Below are 27,584 nucleotides of genomic sequence, written 5' to 3'. Positions count from 1 at the left end.
AAATATATATATGAAAATGGTAAAAAAAAAAAAAATTGCTTTTCAGGGATAGAAACACCAGTGTTATCACCACCCCAACAAAAGCAACACTGACTGGCCTCCGTGTTTTCAAGCACCTCCAAGGAGAGGGCAGGGACTCCTAGGAGTCCAGTGGGGGAAAAGTTATCCACTCAAGATTTCCTTGGACCTTCTAAGAGACTTAGGCTATCCAAATCCTTCCTCCCCATATTCTAAGAGGGCAAAAATAGTGTTCATTAATAGTTATAACATTAAAAAAAAAAAACCAAACTTGTTGTCATCCAACCGATTGCGCCTCACAGCGACCCTATAGGATAGAGTAGAACTGCCCACAGGGTTTCCAAGGAGCAGCTGGTGGATTCGAACTGCCGACCTTTTGGTTAGCAGCCTGAGCTCTTGACCACTGCACCACCAGGGCCCCAGTTATTATATAAGAGGCAGGAAACTGTGCTTCCTATGACAATATGCATTTTTCTACAACACTGAGACCTCTGGGGCAATCCTAGGGTGTACACTACACTTAGGTCAATTTTACTGGACTCAGAGCACAATTTTATTATTTTAAATGATCATAAAAGTTTACAATTATGGTACTGCTGATTTTATGGCACATTATTGGTTGCATCTATTATTTATGTGATGCCAAGGCCTTGATCAAAATGTTAACACCCAAATATGACACTGTTCCTGTGGGAAATACATCTGGCATCCACACAACTGCTTTTATATGAGAGTTTTTATTAATGCAATGCCGTGAAAAGCGAGGACTGCCTGCTCAATAAAACTCTGATTAAGCAAACTATAACTGTAAGTTTTTCCTTACCCAACTTCTAGGAGAAAGAAGCATTACTTTAGATTTATTTTTTAAGTAAACTGCAGGGGATAATGTGGAGTGAGTTCCAAGTTTCTGTTGCACCCCCTGTATCAGTGCTTCTCAGCCCTGGCTGTACATCTGTATCACACAGGCAGGGGCACTTAAAAATTATTTAGGTAACAGAGCACACAGGTGGCACAGTCATGGAAACATCCTAGGCAACCAAACACCTCACAGGACTGAGTTACTGGGCTTGAAGGCTGAGGACCATAGTCTCCGAGGACATCTAGTTCAATTGGCACAACATAGTTCATAAAGACAGTGTTCTGCATCCTACTTTGGTGAGTAGCGTCTGCAGTCTTAAAAGCTTGCGATCAGCCATCTAAGATAAAACTACTGGTCTCTTTCCATCCGGAGCAAAGGCTAGTGAAGAAAATCAAAGACTCAAGGAAACAATTAATCCAAAGGACTAATGGACCACAGGAACCACAGCCTCCACTAGCCTGAGACCAGAAGAACTAGATGGTGCCCGGCTACCACTACCGACCGTTCTGACCAGGGAATCACAATGGAAGATCCCAGTTAGAGTGGGAAGAAAATGTAAAACAAAATTCAAACTCAAAAAAGACCAGGCTTACTGGTCTGATAGAAACTGGAGGAACCCCCAAGACTACGGCCCCCAGACACCCTTCTAACTAGGAATTGAAGCCACTCCTGGAGATCACCTTTCACCCAAACAATAGATAGGCCTACAAAATAAACAACAAGCCCCGTGAGGAAAGTACTCCTTAGAACAATCATCTATAAGAGATCAAAAGGGCAACATCTGCCTAAAGCAAAGATGTGAAGGCAGGAAGAAGCAGGAAAACCGGACGAACGGAAACAGGGAATCCAGGGTAGTAAGGGGAGAGTGCTGACACACTGTGGCTATTGCAACCAACGTCATGGAACAATCTGTGTATAAATTATTGAACAGGAAACCAATTCACTCTGTAACCCTTCACCTAAAGCACAATACAATGTTAAAAAAAAAAAAAAATTAGGCTAAACCCTACTCCACATCAACTAAATCAGAGTTTCTGTGGGTGGGCTCAGGTACTGTTATTTGTCTGAAAGCTCCTCATGTGAGTATAATATGCACCTAAGGTGGACAATGACGGCCCTATTTCAATGGCTCTCAAACTTGAGAGCACGTCGGAATCACCTAAAACAAAAACCAAACCAAACCCATCGCCGTCGAGTCAATTCTGACTCATAGCGACCCTATAGGACAGGGTAGAGCTGCCCCATAGCGTTTCCAAGGCTATAAATCTTTACGAAAGGAGACTGCCGCATCTTCCTCCCAAGGAACGGCTGGCGGATTCGAACCGCTGACCTTCTGGTTAGCAGCTGAGTGCTTTAGTAACTGCACCACCAGGGCTCCTCAGAATCACCTAAAGGCCTTGTTAAAACACAGATTCCTGGGCCTACCCTCAGAATTTCTGATTCAGTAATTCTGGGGTGGGGTGGGAATTCTGCATTTCTAGCAAGTGACGCTGCCGCTCGCTGTCCACAGGCCACCCCAAGAAGCACAGCCCTATGCCTTCTCTAGCTGAACAATATTAACAGTTATTCTAAATTATTTTTATTTTAAGATAGTAGACCACTCCTTACTAAGGAAGGAGTGGTCCAATATTCTAGAAAGGTTTTGAACCTTTAGTATGGACTAAAGAAAAAGGATTGTCTGCTTAACCACCAATTAAAACAGATAATTTATCAGAATGCACCATTCCCTGAGAATTTCGGTTAAACCAGGAGAAACTCAGACACACTTGAATTCAATTCAACCATCAGTAAGTGCCTCCGTGCAATGGCTGGTGCAAGGCGTCTGTGGGCACACACCATGAGCAAGTCACTCCTTCCTAGCGGGAACGCACGGGTCTAACAGGCACGACTGCTGTGCACGCAAATAACCGCGGGGTCAGACCGTGACAGCTGAGGTAACAGCAAGAACCTGAGAGGGAGCGTTTCAGAAGGACCTGGGGGAGGTTTTAGCTGGATCTTCCAGTGGCCAGTTTTCCACTGTTCATAGCAAATTTTACAAACCAGTGCAGCTCACTCCCTGCCCCACGAAGGTGCCTCTGGACTGGTCCCCAGACACTCCTGGAGTGATGAGGAACTCCAAACTAACTTTACTTCGAGGCTGACGGCAGGTTCTGGGGTTTATCTACCTGTGTACTTTTGCCAAATTCGACCAGTGCCTCAGACTTAGGAGGCACCTGCTGGATGCCTGTGAGTAAATGATGAAAAAGTGTAATCAAGGACGGAAGCCCAGAGGTGCAGGCGGGGAGGGAGGAGAGGCCAGGCGCCCCACTACCACCCTTCTGCTCTCTAAGTGGGACCCCCATTCCCGAGTTAACACACTGCTGGCATTTAGGAAGTGTGCTTGACTAACTGGAAATGTGGTAACACATTGAGCTGATGCTGAGAAAGGGAGCGTGGAAAGAAACAGTCTTCCCCCACGGTTTGTTTCTGAAGATTTGGACAGAGTAACAGGAGACTCTGCAGAGTCTCATTAGGGGCAGTGGGCTGGCTTCCCTCGTACTCGACATTCTGCGCCCTGTACTCTGCCTGACCACGTGGTAGGTGCTCTAAGTAATGATCTTCCAGGTTGAAATAACTTGTTGAAATCCTTATTGAATCTTAAAAGCATTTTTAAAAGTTATTTGTATATTATCTGACATTCGGCAAGGAACTCAGCAGATGTCATTGAGAGCTGGCAAGCAGCTTATTTCAGACCCCAAAGGCAACATTACCCATTGGGTACAGACTCCCTCTCACACACCCACCAACCAGAGTAAAGCGCTATCAAGGAAGCGGAGGTCTCTAAAGACCCGGGGCAGAGAAAAGATCCAGAAGGAAAAGCCTTTCTAAAAATGTGAACACCCACAAACACTTTTTCTTGTTAGAACTGAAATAAACATAGACGTTAAATGCTAAATGTCCCTTGTGGAGTGTTAATACAGTAGGGCTAAGCAGAATGCAGAGTCCCTGGGTGGTGAAAATGCACTCAGCTGCTAACTGAAAGGGTTAGAGGTTTGAGTCCACCCAGAGATGCCTCGGAAGAAAGGCTTGGTAATCTAGCTCCAAAAAATCAGCCACTGAAAACCTTTGGAGCACAGTTCTACTCTGACACACGTGGCGCAGCCGTGATTTAGAATCAACATGACAGCAACTGGTTTTGTATTTTTTTGTTGCTGTTGTTGCTGTTTTTTAGCAACTGCAGGCTCTACGCCTCTCTCCAAGACAGTTCTCAGGCAGCCTCTTTTACTTAATAGCTGGGTATCACAGGTTACCGTACTATTTCTGACAAATACAGTCTGCTAGGCTCAATCTTAAAGTTACCCACTAAGACGTATTTAAAATTTACCTTTAGAGGGTAGTGCAGATTTAGATGTCAAATGATCAAGCATTAAAATAGTCACAAATTAAAGAACTACTGGCTACTGGATTCTTCTTGGTGAATAAACGCACTGGGAGAAAGGGTACTTCCGTTTTACTAAACTGCAATGATTCTGATCAAAGTTGTATTTATTTTCTGTTGATTAAAGAATACTGTATTACTATGACTTAAATTAAATGCTCTCTTTTAAATGGATGGATTTTTAACCACTTTCTCCCGTGAAAGTTACAAAGGCACCGACCCAACTTCTTCCAGAAAATGTAGTGAAATATAGTTCATTTTCACTGCAACAGGGCAGAAATGGAATATATACAGCCCACCTTTTCTTTCAAAGGAAACCCTGGTGGTAGTGGTTAAGTTCTACGGCCGCTAACCAAAAGGTCGGCAGTTCGTATCCACCAGGCGCTCCTTGGATACCCTACAGGGCAGTTCTACTCTACCCTATAGGGTCACCATGGGTTGGAACCGACTCCACAGCAATGGGTTTGGTTTGGTTTGGTTTTTTCTTTCGAAAGGGGAGGGGGCTCTTGGGCAACAAAGGAATCAATATAAACAAAATCGTAAGAGGGATATTTTAACTACTCAAGAGAATAAGCTACTTAAACACATTTCACCAAGTATTTATTTATACATACATAATTAATGTGCTGAATATAAATATTTTTCTCTTTAATAAGAAGGTCTAGCAGGTCTGGTCTTTGGCAATATTTTGTGCGCTACAAACACTACAATATTTAATGGAATGTAATATAAAAATTTTAATATCTGACCATTTAGACATTCCACTAATTATCACTTATCTTCTACCCCAACTAGTCTGGATCAAGGAGGCCTCAGTGTACTTAATTCCAACCATAACCTCAGGCCAAGAATTGAACAGCATCTAGTAAATTCAGAGAAAACAACGCTGCGTATTGTTCAGAGAGGAGGATCTAATGCACCTTGATGAAGAATACCCAATCAATGATGATATCAGTTGCCATTCAAGTCAATTCCAACTCATGGTGACCCCATTGTATAAGAATAGAACTGTACACCATAGGGCTTTCAATGACTGCTTTTCCAGAAGCAGATCACCAGGCTTTTCTTCCAAGACACCTCTGGGTGGACTCAAACCTCCAATACTTCGGTGAGCAGACAAGTGCTTAACCATTTACTCCACCCAGGGACTCATGTTCACTCTATTTCATATGCGGCTCCCAGGCTGGACACAGTACACTTCTGAGGTTCAAATGTCAATCTCACCAGCCCAGAAGCATTTCTGAAAATCCAGGAAAGAGCCTTCCAAAGGCTGACAATCATGCTCTAGAGCCACCGCACACACCTGCAGGAACACCAGAGGAGTGTCGTCCTAACTGGAGCTCTGGAGAAGCTCCCGTGATTGATGTTTTGTAGGCAGAAAACACCTGCAGGGCTCTGTAAGGACGCACGGGATACAGGCTCTCAGCCACCAAGTCAGAAACATTCTCTTCTCTCTGATTTCAGACACTACTTTCCTTAACTTGAAAAACAAAATAACTGAAAGGGCAAATTAGAGAAGAATAACTGAGACCCGAGGAGGCCGCCCAAGGCAGTTCTGCCCACCAGAGGGCTTCTGGGTTTTCCTGCCCTCCTTCCCCAGGCTAGGACGGTAATAAGGAGAAAAGTCACTGAGGAACAATGAGACAAAATACATTTTCTTTGGATGCATATCCACAGGCAGTCAATATACTGAAACACCAACAATAATAAAAAGGGTTCAGAATTATCTATCATATTTGGACTCTGTGCTCACAGAACTCCTTATTCACACTCACCTTCAGCCCCCTAACTCTCTCCTGAAGACCATAAAAACCTGAAGTAAATATTCAACTCAGCTCTCCACTGAGGATGGTTGGAGCATTCTCTCTGAACTCTCTACAGCAAGAAAAAAAAATTTTAGATATAATCATTTGAGCGTTTGGTGAAAAAACACACGAAGAGTTCAAAGTATGGAGAGGTTAACAACGTGTTCAATATATGAAGAAGAGAGGTGGGCAAAGGATAGTTCAGAACAGACCCTGGTTGACTAGAATATATGCACTGGGTAGGAGATGTCATGTGATACTTGGTCCTAGCATTTTCTAAAACAGTAAGAAAGCATCCATCCTTCCTGAACTGCAGGTAGTCCTAACGGACTCCGACATCCTATAAGCCGTTGTCTACATATGCAAAAGGAGACAACGCTTCCCATAACTATCATGTCAGAGAACCTTTAAGAGCAAAAGTTAAGTGGACTGTGGGAATGTGAAATGCAAATAAAGTAAGCACTAAGATTCCACACAAATTTAAAGCCATGACTATTAAAATATATTATTTGACTGAAGTCGAAGTATTTTAGGACATTCCTGGTGGTGCAGTGGTTAAGAGCTCAGCTGCTCACCAAAGGTCAGCAGTTCGAATCTGCCAGCCGCTCCTTGGAAACCTTATGGGGCAGTTCTACTCCGTCCTATAGGGTTGCTATGAGTCAGAATCGACTCGATGGCAACGGGTTTGGTTTTTGGTTCGCAGGCCATAGATGTGCACGAGTTTGGCAAAACGCCCAGAGAAATTAAAAAAAACAAAAAACAAAAAACCTCATAGAGAATGAATCATTCACCATCGACATGGATGTGCCTGACATCCAAAACAATATTTTTAAAAAACTATCAAATTTCCTCAAGAAAAGACTCCCATGTCCCTGTATAAGTTTTTATGGTATTTTTCTATTTTTTAATTGTTTTTCTCATTAAACGGTTAGTACACATATTGTTTTATGACAATGGTTAACAACCCCGTGATAATGTCAACACTGTCCTTTCTCAATACGGTGTTTTTCTAATGTATGTTAAAGGCACAAACCAAAGAGCTGAGGGTCTGATGCTGTGTCTTTTTAGTGGGAAAGAGAACCGTCTGCATCTGATAACAAAGTGACCACTGTATTTTGTGTGAGAAAGACTTACTCAGATTTGGCACAGTAAATGGCATATTTCTTAGAAAACCAATCATTTTAAAGAAGGGTAAGTCTATTTTCCTCTTATAGACCACGGCTAACCACAGTACGGCATAATTCTGGAGAAATCAGACCTCACCCAGTTACAAAAATAGCAAAAAGGGTTCTCACTGCTGGCAGAAAAGTGACACACATCTTTATTGATACTACAACAGCAGTGTTCTAAACTTTCCAATCAGGCGTGGAAAAATCAGCTCCTTCAGATACAACTGAAAGGGAACAATTATTTACAAAGGGTAAAGTAAGTGAAATCATTCTTCAGGGGAAAGAACAGAAAGAGGTGAGAAAGAAAAAAGGGGAAGAAAAGCTGAGGATGAAGGCTAAGCATGTGACCTTGTCTAAGACCACTCTGAACAATTCGGGCCTCAGTGGCCTAATCAATGAAATGGGAATAGTAGTATCTCTGCCTTCTTTACCCCACGGGATGCTGTGAAAATTAAATAAGGATTCTAAAAGGATGCAGTAATCTGTAATGTGCTACAGAAATGCAACCTACCCCTATTACTACTGCTGTTTTATAAGGAAATTCCAGTTTTACTACAAAAGGGGATCATCCTAAGTGTGAAGGGGGTTATGACTGTTCAGTTGTAAGCCCCATATCAAGCAAATCTGTTTGTGATTTGCTGACTTTTCCTGATACCCTTAATAAATGAAATTCCAAGATGGCTCCCAGCAATCCCCAACTCCTAGTATTCACATTTTTCTGTAAGCCTTTCCTATTGAGTGTGAGTTGGACTTGATTTCTCACTTCTGAAAAACAGAATGAGGCAAAAGTGACCATGTGTGACTCGGTACCACTCTGTCTTTCTCCCTTAGGTTACCCACTCTAGGGGAAGCCCACTGTCAGGCTGTGAGCAGTCCTAGGCAAACACCCAGGTGGTAATGAACTGAGGCCTCCAGCCAACAACCAGAGGGGAACTGAGATAACCACATGAGTAAGCTTGGTAGCAGATCCTCCAGTCCCAGTGGAGACTTCAAATGACTGTAGCCCCAAATGACAGCTTGCTGCAAACCCATCAAAGATACTGAGCCAGAACAACCCAGCTGTCCCTATATTGCTGACCCTCAGAAAATGTGACACATTGTTTGTTGTTTTAAGTTGCTAAGTTTTGGACTAATCTCTGTTGCAGCAACAACCAGTTGCTGTCGAGCAGATTCTGATGCATGGTGACCCCATGGGTGCCAACAGATTACTAATAAAGAGCATCTGACGCGTCTACAGATGAATGGATTAACAAACTGTGGTACATACACACAACGGAATACTATGCAACAATAAAGGATAATGACAAACCAGTGAAACACCTCACAGCATGGACGAATTTGCAGGACATTATGTCAAGTAAAATCAATCAATCAATCACAAAAGGACAAATACTGTATGAGACTGCTACTATAAAGTAACAACGAAAGGTTTCCACGCAGGAAAAAAAGAAGAAAAACATTCTTTGATGGTTACCAAGGACAGGAGGAGGGGGAGGGAAAACTACCAATCAGACAGAAGACACGAGTTAGTATCAGTCAAGGAAAAGGCAACATATTAGATGAGGGAAGTCAGCACAACATGACCAAGGCAAGAGAAGACACTGAGAGGAATGTAAGAATAAACGGCAACTACAGTAACTACGATAGCTTAGACAATCCTGCAGCAACAGTATTAACGAACGATAATCTACAAATGGACAAATAGGTAGACAGATACACCAAGAGGTGTGGGAGGATGTGAGGGAACACACCCACCAGCACATACTGGTTTGGTGGTGGATATTTCTACATACATGACTCTAGGTGTGGCTCATATAGAGCAGACAAGGGGTACAGTCCCAGAAACCTGTCAGACATAACCAAACACCTCACAGGATGAAGTTCCTAGGCTAGAAGACAAAGGACCATAGACTCAGGGGACATCTACGGCAACTGGCACAACAGACTACACAAAGACAATGTTCTGCATCCTACTTGCGCGAGTAGCGTCTGGGGTCTTAAAAGCTTGCAATCAGCCATCTGAGGTACAACTATTGATCTCTTCCCACCTGGAGCGAAGGACAGTAAAAGAAACCAAAGATTCAAGGGAGCAATTAGTCCAAAGGACTAATGGACCACATGAACCACAGCCTACACGACCCCAAGACCAGAAGAACTAGATGGTGCCTGGCTACCACTACCAACTGCTCTGACTGGGATCACAACAAAGAGTTCTAGACACAGCAGGAGAAAATTGTAGAACAAAAAAATCAAATTCACAACGAAGACCAGGCTTGCTGGTCTCACAGAGACTGGAGGAACTTCCAAGACTGTGGCCCTAAGACACCCTTCTGGAAATGAAGCCATTCCCAGAGACCACCTTCCAGTGAAACAACAGACAAGCACATAAGAGTATCAGTAACACCTGAGAGGAAGTACTCCTTAGAACAATCAATTATACGCAATCAAAACGGCATTATCTGCTCAAAAGCAAAGGTGAGAAAGCAGGAAGGGGTAGAAAATCAGGATTTCCAGGGCGGAAATGGGGAGAGTGCTGACACACTGTGGGGAATGAAACCGAGGTCATGTAACACTTTACGTACAAGCTATCGAATGGGAAACTAATTTGCTCCTTAAACTTTCATCTAAAGCACAATTCAAAAAAAAAAAAAAGAGCATTTGACAGCATCTTGCTTTGTAATTAACATTTCAGATCAGCTGCTTCCTTGGTTTTGAATTATCTTATCCATTGCTAAATGCCATTTTGCACTTGTCTGGTTCCCCCCAAAACAACTTTAGACACTGTCTGGTGAAACTGACTATATGTGATTTACTGGATAAAAGCACACCAGAAGTTTAATTCTTGTAGCCACCAGTCATTCTGCAATAAGAAAATAACTGTTAATTTTTTTTTCCAAATAGGTTTTTTTCCTGTGATGCTTAGCAGATTTTTAATGTAATTTAGGTTGCAAAGAGAAATATCTACAGGTAAAAAATGCGTTTTCATCTAGTCATACTGAATCTTATAATTCTGAGGATGATATTTTTCTTACTTTACTAAAAAAAAAAAAAAAAAAAACTGATTTGCAAAACCCACTCCGGTTCCACCGAATCTAAAGCTCTAGTTTCAATGCTCATTGTGCAGCTCTATGCAACTGTTGTTTTAAAGAGCTCATGTTTTAAAGCACTTTCATATGTAAAATGCTCAAGAGGAGGGTTCTTTAAATTTAGGCCAAAGAGTCAGTCAAAAGTTTGAAAAAGTCATTCACCAAAGTGAAAACTCTTTCAACAGCTATTTTTTTCCACAGTTTGAAAATTAAAAAGGAAAAAAAGTAAGAGAAAAAGAGGGAACACATAAAAGACAATTACTATTAATCTGCTTAAAACCAAACAATCATTTAGCAAAACTAGTAAGAAATGTCTGCCTTGAGCATTAGGCCCTTTTCAGAACTATCTACGTGGCATCAAAGTGACAACAGCAACTGGGAAGATTAGATAGGAAACTTATTTACGGGCGGTGAGTTTATGTTAATGGGGGAGGAACAACTCAGAAAAGAGAATGAGGTGGTTGCACAACTCAAAGAATGTAATCAATGTCACCGAACTGGACACGCAGAAATGTTGAATTGGTGTATATTCTGCTGCGTATAGTCTCAACAACAACCAAATAAATTTTAAAAATACAAAAACAAAGAAAATTACCGGTGATATCTTATTATGGTTTTAATTTGAATTAGTTCATTTAAAAAATATTCAACGAACAGCTATTTCCACCAGTCAAGGCACTGGAGATGCAGCTTGTAGAAAGAAAACCATATAAGACCCAGCCCTTATGGAATTTCAAGTTCTTAAAGTTCAAAAGAGCAGTCAAGAAAAGGCATTTGGCTATTTTTGTAGAACTGATGACCATCTGGGTCCACCATGAACGAGGGAGCCAAAGGCAATGCTGAATTCCCACACCCTGTATGCCACCTGACTACAACTGACAATAGATAAGACTTGTTAACTTGTCCTCCAAGACATGTGCCCTACCTCACCACCACAAATTGACAACCAATGAGCTATTTCATTATGCATGCAAGTTACAGAACAGAAAGATACATTTTTTAAATGCGAATTCCAAATGCCAGAGTAGTTTTTTTGTTTTGTTCTGTGTTTTTTTCAAAAGGTCCTTTAGGCCACGGGCAGTTTTCATTGAGTTTGGCCTTAATGAGTATTTACTGCACCCAGGGCCCAGAAGCAGAATCCATATGGCCTTCAATTTCCTTAACTTAAATATAAGAAAATACAACCATAACTAAAACGCTTTTCAAACTTATTTAAAAGCACCATTTATTCACCCCTGAATTTTCCTACCACGTATACTCTATGTTTTTAAAACTACCTTCCTTGTATATCACGTTTAACAGGCGAAAGTACTCAGTTCTTATTTTACAAAAATGTTTCTCAGACGTATGAGAATCATATTTTCTTAGGAAATGGTTTAAAATATTACCTGTAGTTGGCCCAGAGTTTAAATGGAGAGGGTGTAATTTAGACTGAAAGGAGAGACTTAGATTTTTTCTCTTGAAAACATGTATTATAAAATACATAAACTTATAAGACCACCACATACTCGCACATGTTCACTCTAAATTTACTTACAAAAGGATTTTACATGATTTAATATAATAGGGACAAAATAAGATCATTACATAAAGATAAAAATATGTGGTACTGTATAATGGAGAAAATAATTATTCCAGAAAACTAGAGGAAGAATGGTTGCTAAAACTGAGATCTAATTTTAATTGTGAGTTTCCCAACAGCTATCATTAGATAAGAGACTTACTAGCTCAGCCAGTTCATCAGGAGAGGGACTTTTCCCTCCCAGTCACAGGCAAGCCTTAAGTGTAAGTGATGCTAACCCTAAAGGACAATGTCTTCAACGACATTTTGCCGAAGATGCACATTTTCATGCAGCAGAGACTGCAAATTCTTTGACCCTCACGGTGTCTTCAAAATTTTTTGAATTGTTGCCAATATTCTAAAATTTAGAGATTTAACATAAGAACTCTGATTTCTGGCTTCTCTTGAAAAATCCGATTTGGGAAATTGGCCCTGCATTTCCACATGGCAGCAGACGGCTGGAGTCGACCAACAGCTGCCCCTCCTTTCCTCCACAGCACCCCCGTTCCCACCACTTACTCACGTCATCCGCCTGGCCTTTGCAAGTATTTGAGTGTGGACCCCATAAAAGTATGGTGCTTTCTCACAACACTCTTATTACAAAAGTCTGGTGCATGTCAACAGATGAACGGATAAACATGGTGCATATATATATATACATATACACACAGTGGAATATTACTCAGCCGTAAAGAACAACCAAGTCCTGACAACACGGATGAACCCTGGAAACGCTGTAGTTTTTGTTGGCTATCGTCAAGTCGACCACTGACTCACGGTGACCCCGTGCACAAGGGTGGGAAACGCCGCCCCGTCCTGCACCACCCCCGTGATCAGCTGTGGATAGGACCATTGTGATCCACAAGGTTTTTACTGGCTGATTTTCAGAAATACACCTCCAGGCCTTCTTCCTAGTCTGTCTTAGTCTGTAAGCTCCATCAAAATCTGTTCAGCATCATAACACACAAGCTTCCACTTAGAGACAGGTGGTGGCTGTGCATGAGATGCACTGGCTGGGAACTGAACCTGGGTCTCTTGCATGGAAGGTGAGAATTCCACCACTGAATCACCCCTGCCCCACCATGGAATATCTAGAATAGGCACATGTATAGAGACCACAGTTTGTTAGTGGTTACCAGGGGTGGGAGGGAGGGGGAAATCATTGCTCAGAGGGCCCGGAAACAGCAGTGATGGTCACACAACGTAATGAACGTAATTAGCATCACTGAATTGTACATGTATAAAATGCTGACTCGGCAAATGTTTTGTCATATATATTTTTACTACAATTAAAAGAAAAAAACTAAGGCATATGATATAAAATCATTGTTCTTTGAAAACCTGTCTTCAGGAAGCTAGATTAATGGACCACGGGGGCAGGGAGCAGAGCTCAGAGTGGGGTCACTCACTCTGGCTGGGCCTCAAAGCCATCCACGGAGCTCTCTAAAAACCAATGAAGCTAGCCTTGGGTGGCACAAACGGTTAAGCGCTCGACTACTAACCGGAAAGTTGGTAGTTCAAATCCACCCAGAAGTACCTCAGAAGGAAGGCTGGTGATCTACTTCCAAAGAGCACAGCCATTGAAATCCCTATGGAGCACAGTTCTACTATGGCACACATGGGATTGCTATGAGTCAGAATTGACTCAAGAGCAACTGGTTTACCACGTACTTGACACATGGTACTGTGTTAGTACCAGGGATATAGCAGCAAACAAAATTATTAAAAAAATGTTTTAAAAAACCATTGAAGCCAAACTCCAAGAACTTTAAAGGACTCCCCAAGAATCCTTGGCCATTGGGTAAGAAATTACTGACATAATAGTACTTTTATTTATTTTTTCTGAAGTAGTATTCTGGTTTTGGACAAAAATCATGTATGCAGGCCTTCTGCTCAGCAAGTGTGCGCTAGCAGAGTATAATGACTTGTGCTCCTTCTGATGTGCTGGGCGTCCATTCTACCAGTTGAAAACATTTTGAATGTCACCCCTGCATTCATGAGCCCCAACATACACAAAAGATGAAAGTGGGGCTTCTCTGGTTGAAGAAGGCGTAGGAAGGTCAACCTACTCGAACTTCCTGAAGCAAAACCTTGTTCCCAATGAATGAGTGGTGTCATGTCACTGGATCCACCACTCTTAAAAGTCAGTTGACTCTGATGGGTTCTGCCAAGAGCTGAGGCACAAGCACTGGGCAGTGAGCTCGCTGGAAAGTTCCTGAAGGGCAAACATTCTGTGCCGTTGACTGTGGAGAAATCCATAGATGTAGCAGTCTGGCATGTAGTTGGCAACACAAACATCTGCTACTAAAGTAAGAGTGACAGGAGATGGAAGGTCATTTCACAGGAAGTAGATACAGAAGTGGAGCCCTGGTGGCGCAATGCTTAACAGCTACAACTGCTAATCAAAAGGTCAGCAGTTCGAATCCTCCAGCCACTCCTTGGAAACCTTATGGGGCAGTTCTACTCTGTCCTATAGGGTTGCTATGAGTCAGAATCGACTTGATGGCAATGGGTTTGGTGTTTTTTTTTGTTTGTTTGTTTGTTTTGGTTTTTAGACACAGAAGTAACAAAGGCAAGCTCAAAACTTCCCTCAAGAAGGTGCTCTGGATCTGCGAGAGTGCCTAATCAAGGACTGGACTCAAGACCCAGAATTATACACTGTAAGATGGATACTTTCAAACTTTTTAAGGCTGTAAGTCCCTTTTCTAAATGAAATTCTAGCCAGAACTCCAATATATAATATGAACGTAACTACCTTCTAACTGAAAGGCGTGTGGGAAGCCGGAAATCCCCAAGCACACTCCATCCTTCTCTCCTTCTTCCCATAAATTTGGCATCTCCTCAGAACCCAGGACTCTGCAGAATATAGTGCTACAAGCACTGCTACGGGGAATAAAAAATATGACTTTGACCTGGAAAATTTTAAGGGCAGGTATTAACACCTTGACCAGAAATCATTCCATAAGAGCTAAAGACACAATCATTTTTGATATCTACATTATTGTTTGGAAACCATTATTGAAATAGACACACACATGCCGAACCATTAATAATAAAAAAAATAATAATAATCAACAAATCAAAGAACTGACTCTTTCCTGGTAAAACTCTTAAGATGTATAAACAATAATATTGGAACCAACTACCTGCTTCTGGTCCTTTACAACCCTTAAAATCCCCTTCTAACTCACCTACTTCCCAAACCTAAATCCCTGTCCTCTTTATTTCAAATTAATTGAGCAACCAGCACCCTTGTTGACTTAAATCTTTTGTGAAGAAAAACACAAATCAATGTGTGAAAAATTTTAAAATATTAAGTACCTAAATAGTTTAAAAGAGCACTGTGCAACTAATATTTTGTTAATATTCCTTAAAATGGAGAATAAATTGTACATTATCAAATATCTGAGCTTCAGACCTGGTTTCTGAGATCCCTGACTCATCATCTTGAGCAGTGGCACAGCTCAGTGAGTTCTGAAAAGCGTAGTTTACAAATCCAGCGTCCATGATTTGAAGACATGACTATCACTTTGAAGAGAAAAGGAAAAGCGTCCAGCTGCATCCAGGAGAAAGGCCAGATTATTTATGCATCCACAAAAAAAGATTTTTTTTCCTTATCCTTCAATGTTTTTTTTTTTTTTAAGGAAAAAAAAAAAAAGATGTTTTCCTTTCACGAAGAATAAATACAATTGTCCTTCAGGGCGAAGAAAAAATAGCCTAAACTTTCAACATTGGGAAATTCCTTCCCAAGTTTTCAACCATTTACAAAAGCCTACAACGTTTGACCCCTACAGCCATTGAGAAGCTTGTGTCTGCTGCACATTCCAAGTAAGCGTATGCCACAGAACCCATACATTCCAACACATTGAGCAAGCACACACATGCTCCCCGGCTTCCCCAAACCTCAGCCAGCCAGGGGGCACATGGGCTGGAGGCAGGCCTACAGACTGGGCACTGCGCTTCCAGCCCTTCCCAGCCATCGCCACGGAATTGCAAAGAGAAGGAGAACAGGAATGACAGCCAGTGGCCAGTGCAGACCCTCACAGAAAGAAATGCAAAACTTTTGTAGGGCAGGCCAACCACATACTCCTCGAGTGTTTAAACATCAAAGTAAAGAACAAACCATACGAGGCGCCTAGCCCTGCTCTCACCATTGGAATCACTGCCTTCTACACACCACCGGTGAGCACCAGCCTGGCCCACGCGTCCTCAATCACACAGAGAGAAAGCAAGCCCTGCATGGCACTCCTGTTTCTCTGCCTGCCTGCTTTCCTAACTTAAGATGCTAAACTGCTTTTTTTTTTTCCCAGGGTTAAATTACTTTCATCATCTTCATAAGACTCTCTCGAACAGAGATGCACACATATTTTACTTCAAAATCTTATCCATATAATGATGGGGAAACATATATTTTTCAAAGTATACACTGTTAAAATCACAAAGATCAGGAGACACTAAAGTAAAAGGTCTCCATGTAATAATAAAATTTTAGAAAAAAAACTATATAGCCTGTGCTTGAACAAGCTTGTTCAAAATACCCTCGGACTTTAAGAACTGATTGGAGGTTAACCTGTCCACAGAATCATCACTCAATTCTTTTTTTTTTTTGCTTCATTTTTCAAAGAGAATATATACAACACAGCAATAAAAACGTCTTTTTTGTTAATATTTATATTTAAGCTCTATTAGAAGTTCTTGACCGAAAATAGCCTTTATTTTTTACCTCATAATAAATTTCATAAAATTATGCTCTTATCAAAAAACACGACCTCTATATGTAGAAGCAAAGCTCCTGTGTATGTCATTTCATTGATAGTATAACTTATCTTATCTCTCTCCTTTTTTTTTTTTTTTTTTTTAGGTCAGTCTTGCTAGAGATCTTCCATTATGTTCATCTTTTAAAATAACCTTTTTTTTGGTTCTACAGACTGCTGTTGTTTTTAGGTGCCATCAAGTCGTTTTCGACTCACAGCGACCCTATGTGACAGGCTAGAACTGCCCCACTGGATTTCCTAGGCTCTAATCTTTACGGGAGCAGATCGCCAGGTCTTTCTCCCGCAGAGCCACTGGGTGGGTTCGAACCACTGACCTTTCGGTTAGCAGCCGAGCACTTAACCATTGCAGCACCAGGACTCCTAAATGATATACAACTTCTCTTAAATCTTATGTTACTAAACAAAAGAATGGTTACAAATGCACCATATGCTTCAGTACTAACTGTCTCACAAAGAACAAATCTTTCCACTCTCTGTACTTTCACTGACATATTCAGACACCAAAACTAAAACACCCACTGCCATTGAGTCGATTACGACTCACAGCAACCCTACAGGATAGAGTGGAACTGCCCCATAGGCTGGTTTAAAATTTTCTTCTGTTAATAAGAGAAACCATTTTATAAAAAGTAATTTGCAAGAAGCCCGTATTTTCCTTCTCCAGATCAGAGGCATGTTTTAATACACAGATAAAGACAAAAGTATGCCAAACTTTGTATAACGTGCTAGGTCCTTAACAAAAAGTCTGAGTTTTTTCAGGATTTTTATGGAATACAGACCCTTCCCACACACTGCATACATTTTTTTTTAACACTTAACTTTCAACCACAACTATTTTTTTTTTTAAAAAAAACCTTCATATCTTTACGTAAGTACACATGCCTCTGCTGTAGGGTCACTTCGAGAAAGTTCCTGCAAATTATGATCAACACTTTTAGCTGTTTTTCAACTACATTAAATTAAAAATATACTAAATTTCAGCCCCTTCCTCAGCAGATCTGTTTTGTACATGTAATTTTTTTCTCCCCTTCTGAGTAAAGACAAATATACAAAGTTACTCTATAACCTATGTACACATTATTGCAATTTCCTACTTTATTGCTAGTGTGTTGTGATGTACTCAAAGCAGATGTAAGCAAGGATACTATGACCACCGCTTCTTTGGGAGCAGTTGTGGACAGGTGGAAGGAGGAGTTGCTCCAGACTCTGAAGTTTTACAGTCCCATCTGTAAAGGGGATTAAGTACGGATCTTTCAGGCTGTAACTGTGAGAATTAAATGAGATACGTAGACAGCCGTGCCCAGTGCCTGACACACAGTAACAACTCAGTAAGTATCAGTTACCTTTCTTCCTATCCTCTGAGTCAGAATTTCATGCAAAATGCACCACCCCACTCTGGCCAGCACCAACTTAAAGAAGCACGTGGGAGTTGGAAATAACTTTCTTTCACCTATTTTTTTTCTTGATAATTCCTTCTGCCCTCCCACGACCACCATAAACAAGATAGTCCACAAAAGTTAAAGGACCCAAGAAAATAAACGCAGGAAAAGTTAACAATGAAGGAGGAAATGGAAAGTACTTTACACAGCGTCATTCAATGTCAAGGATGCTACTGATTATACCGTTAATGAAGAACTCTAGGAACTTTATAGATGCTCCCCTATTAAAGGAGCCCTGGTGGCACAGTGGTTAAGAGCTCGGCTGCTAACCAAAAGGTCGGCAGTTCAAATCCACCAGCTGCTCCCTGGAAACCCTGTGGGGCAGTTCTACTTTGTTCTATAGGGTCGCTATGAGTCAGAATCAACGCGATGGCACCTAACAACAACATCATCTTATTAATATTCATACCATCCCTACAGGAGAAGCCAGAGGCCATACTCTACACAGAAAACGGAAAAGTGAGAGACACCACCTCTGGGGAAATTTGGGGAGAAGACCTGGCAGCTCCTACTAGGAAAACAAACCGAAACACAGTCTGGACCTTCCACAACGGGCTGGCTCAAACCTGTGAAGAACCCACCAAGTGATTCTTGAGCTAGACTTTCAGCTACCACATAGTACATAGTCTCAACCAAAGCTACAGTTCACTGCCTAACCTGTGTGGCTCAGACGGGAAGAGAAATACCTGTCTTTGCAATATCCTACGTCATAAGACAAGGAATACCACCTCTGAAAGAGGCAATGCAAACAAACACCTCCTAGGTATACTCTCCACTCCTGTCTACGGGCAAGTGTGGTGACAGGAGGCGGTGATACTGTTTTTAAAATGACTTGATTCTAGTTATTTTTCTCCTAAAGAAAAAAAAAACTATAACAAATTATAGATTATTCAGACTGAAGCAAGAATGAGACCATGGCAAAGGGTCAATTCACAAACAAATCTATTTTCCTCTTTTCTATCACTCTTGAATGACACCCTTTGCACACTATGACACTTCCAGATGATTTCTTTAATAAAAGGAAGTAAGTGTAGGTGAAGAACACGGGACTGGGAATTACAAGACCTGGGTTCTAGCCCTAGCTCTATTACCCATGTAACCTTAAGCAAATTGTTAAACCTCTCTGAGACTGAGTTTCCTCATTTGAAAAAAGGGATAATATCAACTGTCCTATCTTTTTCACAAAACGATTATTTGGAGTAAATGATAAGTGTGCAAGAGGTTGGAACAACATCAGTGCTATATGGATATAAGATGCAAACACATAAAAATACATCTGTGTCCCTGGGATAATGCTACTAGCCTTAGTTACCTATCAGCTCATGGTATCAGGAAACAACCTTTGCACTCATATTTGAAACAAAAATAAAAAGCCACGTGTCCCCCAAAGCAAATTCACACTTTGTCCTATTAATAATACGACAATAAGAAAAACTGAAAATATCATTTCTCATTGCAATGGTCCCATACAAATTTTTCTAGTCATTAGGTGCAAGATTTCTTATGATGTAGGTAAATATTAAAAAGTCTGATACATGCATCAGACTCTTCATTGTCATATACTGGACTTATTAAAAATAGGTTTTTATTTATGAAATATCTATTTTACCTTGACAGTAAATAGAACGGGAAAATCAAATTAAATGTTCATATTTTAAGAAATAATGTATGGAACAGACAAATGACCGGAAGAGCTAGAAATAAACAAACCTACCCTACCCAGAAGTGCAAATTTATTCTCTGGGGAGGAGACACAGTATTAAGTGACGGACACAGGGTTAGCTCTTGGTCTTGACTGCCTCCTATTAACGCTAAAGCATCCATTTTCGCTGGCCACTTACTTTATCTCAATATGCCCTCAAACTCTAAAGCAAATTAAAGGAACAATATTTTTCCTCCCCTTTGGAAACCAAAGCAACAGAATCTCAAGTGTTCTGCAAAAGAAAATAATTTTTCCTCCCTATTTTATGGATGAAAGTTTATGATCAAAACAGGAAAAGTAAAACCTTAAAAATAATGCTCTGAGCACTCTGCAATTTTGCTGCCCAAAATAGAACCCATATAGTCCATGCCACCAAATGAAAATTACAAGTTTGTAAGCATGAAGTCAAAATATAAAGCAAAAGATTTTTTTTAATGTTTTAATGGTAATAAATGAGAGGAAAGACTGCTATTCTTACTGGTAGGTGTTTGCTGTTTATCTGCTATTATGTTTTGTTCAATGATATTGTTTTGGATGACTAATTTGAACTTGAATTTGAATGCAGAAAGGATTAACCTTGACTAATACATTATTTGAGCACGTTGTTAAACAGAACTCTCCTGCCCTTGAAATTATGAAGTTAATCACAGCCTTTGAGAGATCATGCTTTTGACTTAAGTTTTAGAGCATAAACTCACCACTCTCCTCTTGAACACCCAAAAGAACACCATTTTTTTTTTTTGCTACTTAAATGTAACGTATTAGAATATATATTTTTGAAATTTATATTTCAACTTTAACAGCCTCTAAAGAGACGATTTCAATATTGTGTTTCTTCTATTGAAACTGATCCGCTCAGAATACTTTTGTTAGGCCAAACAATATATTCCTTTCCAAAGTATAGAATGTCTTAAGGAAAATATATGTCCAAATCTTGAATTTTCTAACCTTTAAAAAATGGCTTATAGACCAGCAATGCCTTCCAAGAATCACTTCAATAACTCTATCAGAGCAAGGGGACATCCAAATGAATGGATGGGCCTCTCAGCAGCATGCTCCCATCAAAAGCTGCTACAGATGCCTGTAACCTGGCTTTGCAACAGTGTTAATCACATACAAGAGGTGCGTGTCACTCAAGCCAAATATCACTGCACTTGATTCCCTTTGCTACAAGGTTCAGTCTCCTACTGATTTTCACTTCCCTTGTCGGGATTAAAGTCCAAAGCAACTGTTGCTCAACTAAAGGTCTCCTCCTCTTCCCTCTTGATACCATCTGTCTTTCAAACTACTGTCCCTCGCCACACACAAACACATATACGCACGTACACATGTATATACACTCCACTGGATCAGAGAATGACAGACTTAGCACAAAAACTATCCTCTAACCACTCTGGCCAATTGCTCAGCTACTTTTGAGGATTTCATCAGCAGACTAGGAAGAGTGATTCAGCCACAGACAGCAAATATTTAGAAAGTTAAAAAGTATCAAGTATGTATAAATATTTCCTGTAGAAATCTGGTTTTCATAGCTTGGGTTTTTTTTTTTTTTTAACTTCTAATAAATGTGCCCAAGTTACTATCCTTTTATGCACATTTCAGCATCATTTACAGTCTCCTCCCCATTACTTCAAAAATTAGAGCAACCTTCCCAAAATAAATAAATTTGCTTACTCAAAATAATAGTGAAATGTTAATTTTGATAAGCAATCAGTTCTCAATCTTCTAATGTCCTTTAAAAATATATTTTAAAAGCTAAAAGAATTTCTTTCTAAAGAAAATATATTATACTTTAGATCATCATGTAGAAATGTCTTTATACAAATAATACCAATTTTCCCTCATCTTTTCTTCACTAAATGATAATCTCAAGTCAACAAAATAAAAAACAAAAATCTTAGATCACTCCCTCACTGGTCATCTTATACTCAGCCACAATTACAAGGAAACTTGATTATTGAAAAGCACCATTTGACACATGTATTACATATCAATTTGACAAATGTATTACATATCACCAAATCACCTTTTAGAATTCAGCATTAGGCATTTAAATAGCCATTGAAAACCTTAATAAATTGATATAATACAATTTTAAATTGATATGGATTTGATGAAATCGAAAATCAAGCAGTATATAAAATCTATTTTGATTTGTCGGTTTCACTGTTTTTTAATATTTAACTAAGTAATTTAAAAACCTGATAACCAGTCTTTTAAAAATATAAACTAGAACTTAAAATCTACATCATCAACTGAACTATCAAGTAATTTTTTTACTGCTTCTATTTTATTTCTAATACTTTTGTCTTAAAGGATTAAAAAAAAAAAGTATAATTCTCTATGGCATTACCTAGGACCATATAAAACATTACTCACCTTTCTTAAAATAGGAAAGTAAGTGACTGACCTCCAAGCCAAATCAAAAGTAACCTTACAGTCTGATATCACATATTTTGTATTAATATATGTTATATCTACACATGGAATCAATATAACTAAACTTAGGCATTAATTTCTTACTCAACAAATTCTTGAAATAGGAGGCTGCCATATGATTTTAACCTAATAAAGTATTTTCTGCTCCTAGAAAATTAAAAATCAATGCAGCAAAAGCCTTTGTTGCAGAGAGCGCTTGATGTTGGGTGGGTTCCCCCCTCCCCCCACTTTTTTTTTGTATTTAATTCAACTATACACAATGTAGTACATACAAGCAAAATACAATTGAGATACTGTTTTCTTTAACATTCCTATAGGAGACCAAATTCATTTGCATTGGAGAGAACACAATTACTGATTTTTAACTCATGAAAGGCAAATTCATAGCTTTTTCCTACACTAACTTATAGTATTCACACCATCTCAGTGGACCATGTCCAGCAGTACTTACTTACTTCCCAGAGGTGGGGAGAAACTGCATTTGCCAAAGTTCTGTTTCTCACAGAATCATTCAACTTTAGTTACAAAAGCACATGCAAGTTAGCATATGCCTCAGCTCAAAACAATTTATGTAATATATGCAGTGTGTGTGTGTGTGTGTGTGTGTGTGTGTGTTTTAAGACCAAGCTTTCATTAAGATCAAAAATGAAATTCTTATCAAGGCAGTTTCCGCAGCTTTTAACAGCATTTTAAAGTTTACCAGATTTTCCTCTTTAAGAAACCTTTGATCTCTATATATACTACCACTGCTAAAATTTATCAAGCACAGTATTAAGAAACATGACTAGAGGAAAAAGATCCAAAGATTTTTATTCAATGGAGCCTGAAACCAACTTAGAGAAATAGATGCTTTGTACACGGTTTACGTTACAATAATTTGCACTGAATAACAATGAAATGCATGTGGCAAAAAGAAAAATGAGTTTTCTACTTCTGAGTGATCCTGAGAAAAGAATGGTATCTAGTCTTTTTACCATAAAATAGTATTAGGATAATATTTAACAAAAAAATCCAATGGGTAAGCAAATGGCATGCCAATAATTTCATAACTTAAGATAAATACATCTCTCTCCAAAGCACCATTAGCTTAGTGACATCTACTTGGGGATGTGGATATTAAAACTGATTCCTGAGAGCAAACAAAAAATCAGTACAATATAAAGAAAATTAGCACTCAACTGCTGACTGATTTTCTTTAAGTCAGCAAACAGTGAGGATGAATTGTTTTCACCACATTTTCACATGAACTAACAAATACCACATAGAGAACTGACTTAACCTGACAAAGTTGCTTCTAACTTATTAATTTTCACAGAAATGCAACAGAAGAACACCAAAATAGTCACCATATAACATAAAAGCTTTGGTTTCAAATGTCAGAGTACCCTGCTTTTTGAAAGCCACCACCGTGGTGATGTCCTGTACGTGAAAACATACAGCTGCCTCATCCCAGAAGTCTGAGCTCAGTGCACAATACCAGTCATTAGCCATCTCTCCTTTACCCTGCAGTACAAGTAGCTAATTTCTGCATTTTAAACTTATAACAAAAAGGAGGGAAAAAAAAAAAAAGATGAAACCCACCCAATCAGAAATGATGCAACTTCTCTACAGCAGCAGCTTATGCATACATTTGGTATGTTAGAAGGTTTCAGGGTAGTGAATCATACAGAGCGTATTTTAATCTACCTCCTGGGTATTTCATATTGCCCACATGTTCAAAGAAACCATGGAGTAATGGGGCTATGTAAGTCCTAGACAGTTGTTTACTTCATTTCTACTAAAATTTGGGGACATGCTTTTAATTCTGACCTCTAATACAAACACACACAAAAATTATTTAAATGACCCTCCAGCTAACAGCAAATAACCTTTGCATTTTGAAAGAAAAAAGATTAAGGAAGGAAAGGAACCTAAAAGAAAAAAGCAGTATATTTAGTATATTTATCAGATGTTTTAAAAGATGTTAATAACCTTAGCTAAACTATTATTTCACTTATAGTGCCACATTAAATAACTTATGTTGCAACATTAAATAATGAGACACCAACCAACCAAAGTTAAAATTTTAGTAATTTTTACTAATTATAATATTAAAAAAAGGACTCACAACAGCTATATAGCCAATAGAATCAGATACTTGTAAATACCAGTCCATCAAATATTTTGGGTGGTTCTTTCAAATCTTGTTCAATATATTCACCAAGATTTCAAGTGCTGTGAGGTAAGTAATTTAAAATTACAGTAAATACTTAATATATCAGAAAGCTTCAACTTGGATTTCTCAAGCAAAGAAAAATTATTTTAAAAAAGTATACAAATTTAGAATACTTTATTGAAAAGCCAATCAGTTACAGATTGCATCTTTTCCTGGAGGGAAGAACTAAGTTAATGTTACACACGAAGCTGCAAATCATAACTCTTTATCTTTAAAAAAAAAAAAGAGGAGGGGTGTTATAGCTTTCTGATATGCCACAGACCATTTGCAAACAAAAGATATTTTGTTGCTTAAATTAAAACAGATCAAGAAATATGCACACCATGTTTTTAAAACCCCTTAAACAAAACATCTAAGTGTTTATAAAATTAGAGTAGGTTCCTCGGGAAAAAAAATAAAACAAGTAAGTGGATACACTATTGACTGTCACGATGTAAAAAGGTGGTACGTCAAGACTTCATTTTGAGTCCTCAATTCAGCTTCTTAATGACTAATGATGAAGAAATGTAGGAGAATGGAATATAAATTAAGTTACAACACACAGCAGGAGAAAAAATTTATAATGAGCACTAAAGGGCACAAATTTAAAGTGACATTTAGTGTGATAAACTTTAAACAAAGACGTTCTTCCTCGTTCTCTTCCCGCAGACAGATATTTCCCTTGTAAGCAAGTCACCGTGGACAAATCCAACCTCCACACAACAGCCCAAACCAAACGCGTTGCCACCGAGTCCATTCCGACTCACAGCGACCCTATAGGACAGAGTAGAACTGCCCACAGGGTTTCCCAGGCTGTAAATCTTTACGGAAGCCAACTGCCACATCCTTCTCCCACAGAGTGGTGGGTTCTGGTGGGTTCCAACCGCCAACCTTTTGGTTGGCAGCCGAGCGCTTTAGCCACTGCGCCACCAGGGCTCCTCTCATTAACCACAGAACACTGAAATATAACTATAGATTTCACGGTGATGCCTGTTTAGCTTCAAACGTTTCTTAAAAGCAACAACAACAAAATGCTTAAAGCCAATATTGAGTGGTTTTAGTGAGTAAAAAAGTCTGACTTTCAACCGCCATCCAAATCCAAACACCCTACTTCTTTACCATACTATGCAAAATATTCACCCCTTGCTGAATTATGTTACCATTCAACATTAAGCTATCTAAAAAAGAAAACTAATTACTCGAGAAATTTAGTTAGGCAGTTTAGCTGACACAGTAAATATTTACTCTTAATATCTCACAGGAAGTCTTGACAAGCATTTGTTACCATGTGCTGGGGGGTAGGGTTGGGAGTGGGGGGTGGGAGACAACTTTCGATAAACAAGTTAAAAGGTCCCAGAGAACTTAACTAGTGTTCCCGCACCCCTGCTAAGAAGGTACCAGATATTTTTCCAAAGACAGCAAACACCTTATATAATGAAAGTAAAAACGTAACTGTCGAAACTATCTATTTCCACTAACAAAACAAACAAAAGCCTTTCTAAAAACTATAGGAGCACATTCTTTAGAGCTGAGTATATTTTTTTTTTTTTTTTACTTATACGTATGCCCAATCACAAAATAACTAAGCAAAATATATTTACCTTAGCTTTTTAGAGACTGAGTAATCAACTTCCATGATTTTCCCATGCAATTCCACTTTACCTTTAAAACAGAAATTAAAACTCAGAACCTTGCTTGGATCAAATCGGCGGGGGTCTAGAAGGGGCACGCACAGCCCTCCAGCTCGGGCTCCGCCTTCGGGCGGCCTCCAGGGGTCTCCCACCCTGTTCGAGCCGGCCGAACTTGGTTCTCAGTAAAAGGAAAGGTGGGCGCCCCGTGTCTCGGGACGAGGGAGGGAAGGGTGCGAGCCCGGATCCGACCCCAGGTATAGCTGTGGGTGGCATTACCGGAAAAACAAATTTCATAAAGAGCGGCGCCAATTTGAAAGGATGAGCTCATTTGAAACTCACGCTGCAGGGCTGGCGCGGCCCCGCTCCGCTCCGGGCCCCCACCTCCCCACTGTGCTAAACCCGGGGCCCAAAGGCTCCTCTGCGCCCCTTCTGGCCCACTTTTTTCTCCTTGGCCCCGAGAAGACGCGCCGAAGCCCCCCGGGGTCCGCCGCTAGGAGAGCCTCGTCCCTGCAGAGTCTGGGTGTCACCTTGGCCTCCCCGCCGCCCCGCCCCCACCCCACGCGCCGGTGGGGAAGGGGCTCCCGCCTGGCCCCGGCTCGGGGGGCGCAGGCCCGCGGCCGGGGGGCGAGCGCGGCTCCGAGCGGTGCGTGTGCGGGAGGGAGAGTTGGGGAGCGCGCGCGCGCGAGTGTGTGTGTGTCGCTCTCCGTCTCCCGTCTGGGCTCCAGAGCGCTCGCGGGCCCCCCGGTCGCCTCTTTCCCGGTTCTCAGCCCGGGCCCCCACCGAGTTGAGACAGGGCACCTCGTAAAAAGGTGCTCCTGGCCGAGCAGGAGGCGGGGGGACAGGCGGCGGATAGCCCCCAGCCCGGAGTTCTTCTCAATAAAATCGGACAAAAAATTCAGAGAAAAATAGGAGCGCTTGAGACGAGCGAGAGGGGACTGAGGTTCGGGAGAGGACCGAGGGAGATGTGCCGTCGTTTACGAGCTGAAGTTAGGGGAGAGGGACCTCGGATAGGATCAACAAGGGGGCGCCGAGGGGTGCCGAAAGTGGGGGGCTGCGGGGCGGGTTGGGAGGGGGCTAGAAGGGAGAGCGCGGCTCGGGGACGCCAGAGGACGAGAAGTCCTCGGCACGAGGCACGGGAAGGTGGAAGGTCCGGCTCAGGGAGGAGGAGGAGATGCAGGACTTCGGGGGTGTCCCTGACAAAGGGGGTGACGGGAAGGTCAGGGAAGAGGGGGGACAAGAGGCGCTCTCGGGGTGGGGGTGGGGGAACTCCGAAGACCAGCTCCGGACGCCGAGGAACGAGTGCCCCTCGAGAAAGAGCGAGCCTCGGGGACCCTCGGAGCTGCGCTGGGGGCGCCCAGGGCTGGGGCCCAGAAGGCAGGGGCGAGCCCGGAGGTGTGGGGGGAGGGGAGCGGGCCGTCCCGGGAGCGGGCGGGCAGCGAGAGTTGAGGATCCGGTGCGTGGAAGTGAGCGTGCCGGCGCGGGAGCCCC

At 40.9% G+C, this 27,584-nt stretch overlaps 1 protein-coding gene across 1 annotated transcript in view; it reads right to left on the bottom strand.

Annotated features, from left to right (window-relative positions):
- Positions 1-26,369, bottom strand: part of IGF2BP2 (insulin like growth factor 2 mRNA binding protein 2) — a 180,232-nt gene extending 153,863 nt beyond the window's left edge. The window contains exons 1-2 of the mRNA XM_004382334.1: positions 26,249-26,369; positions 26,067-26,127 (exon numbers count right to left, since the gene is read on the bottom strand). Of these exons, the coding sequence (XP_004382391.1) occupies positions 26,067-26,127; positions 26,249-26,369 (182 nt within the window). The remainder of the gene's footprint in view (positions 1-26,066; positions 26,128-26,248) is intronic.
- Positions 26,370-27,584: the final 1,215 nt, after the last annotated feature.

Source organism: Trichechus manatus, unplaced genomic scaffold, assembly GCF_000243295.1.
Source record: "Trichechus manatus latirostris isolate Lorelei unplaced genomic scaffold, TriManLat1.0 scaffold00092, whole genome shotgun sequence".
NCBI classification, from domain to species: Eukaryota; Metazoa; Chordata; class Mammalia; order Sirenia; family Trichechidae; genus Trichechus; species Trichechus manatus.
This window is presented reverse-complemented; position numbering and strand designations above follow the sequence as displayed.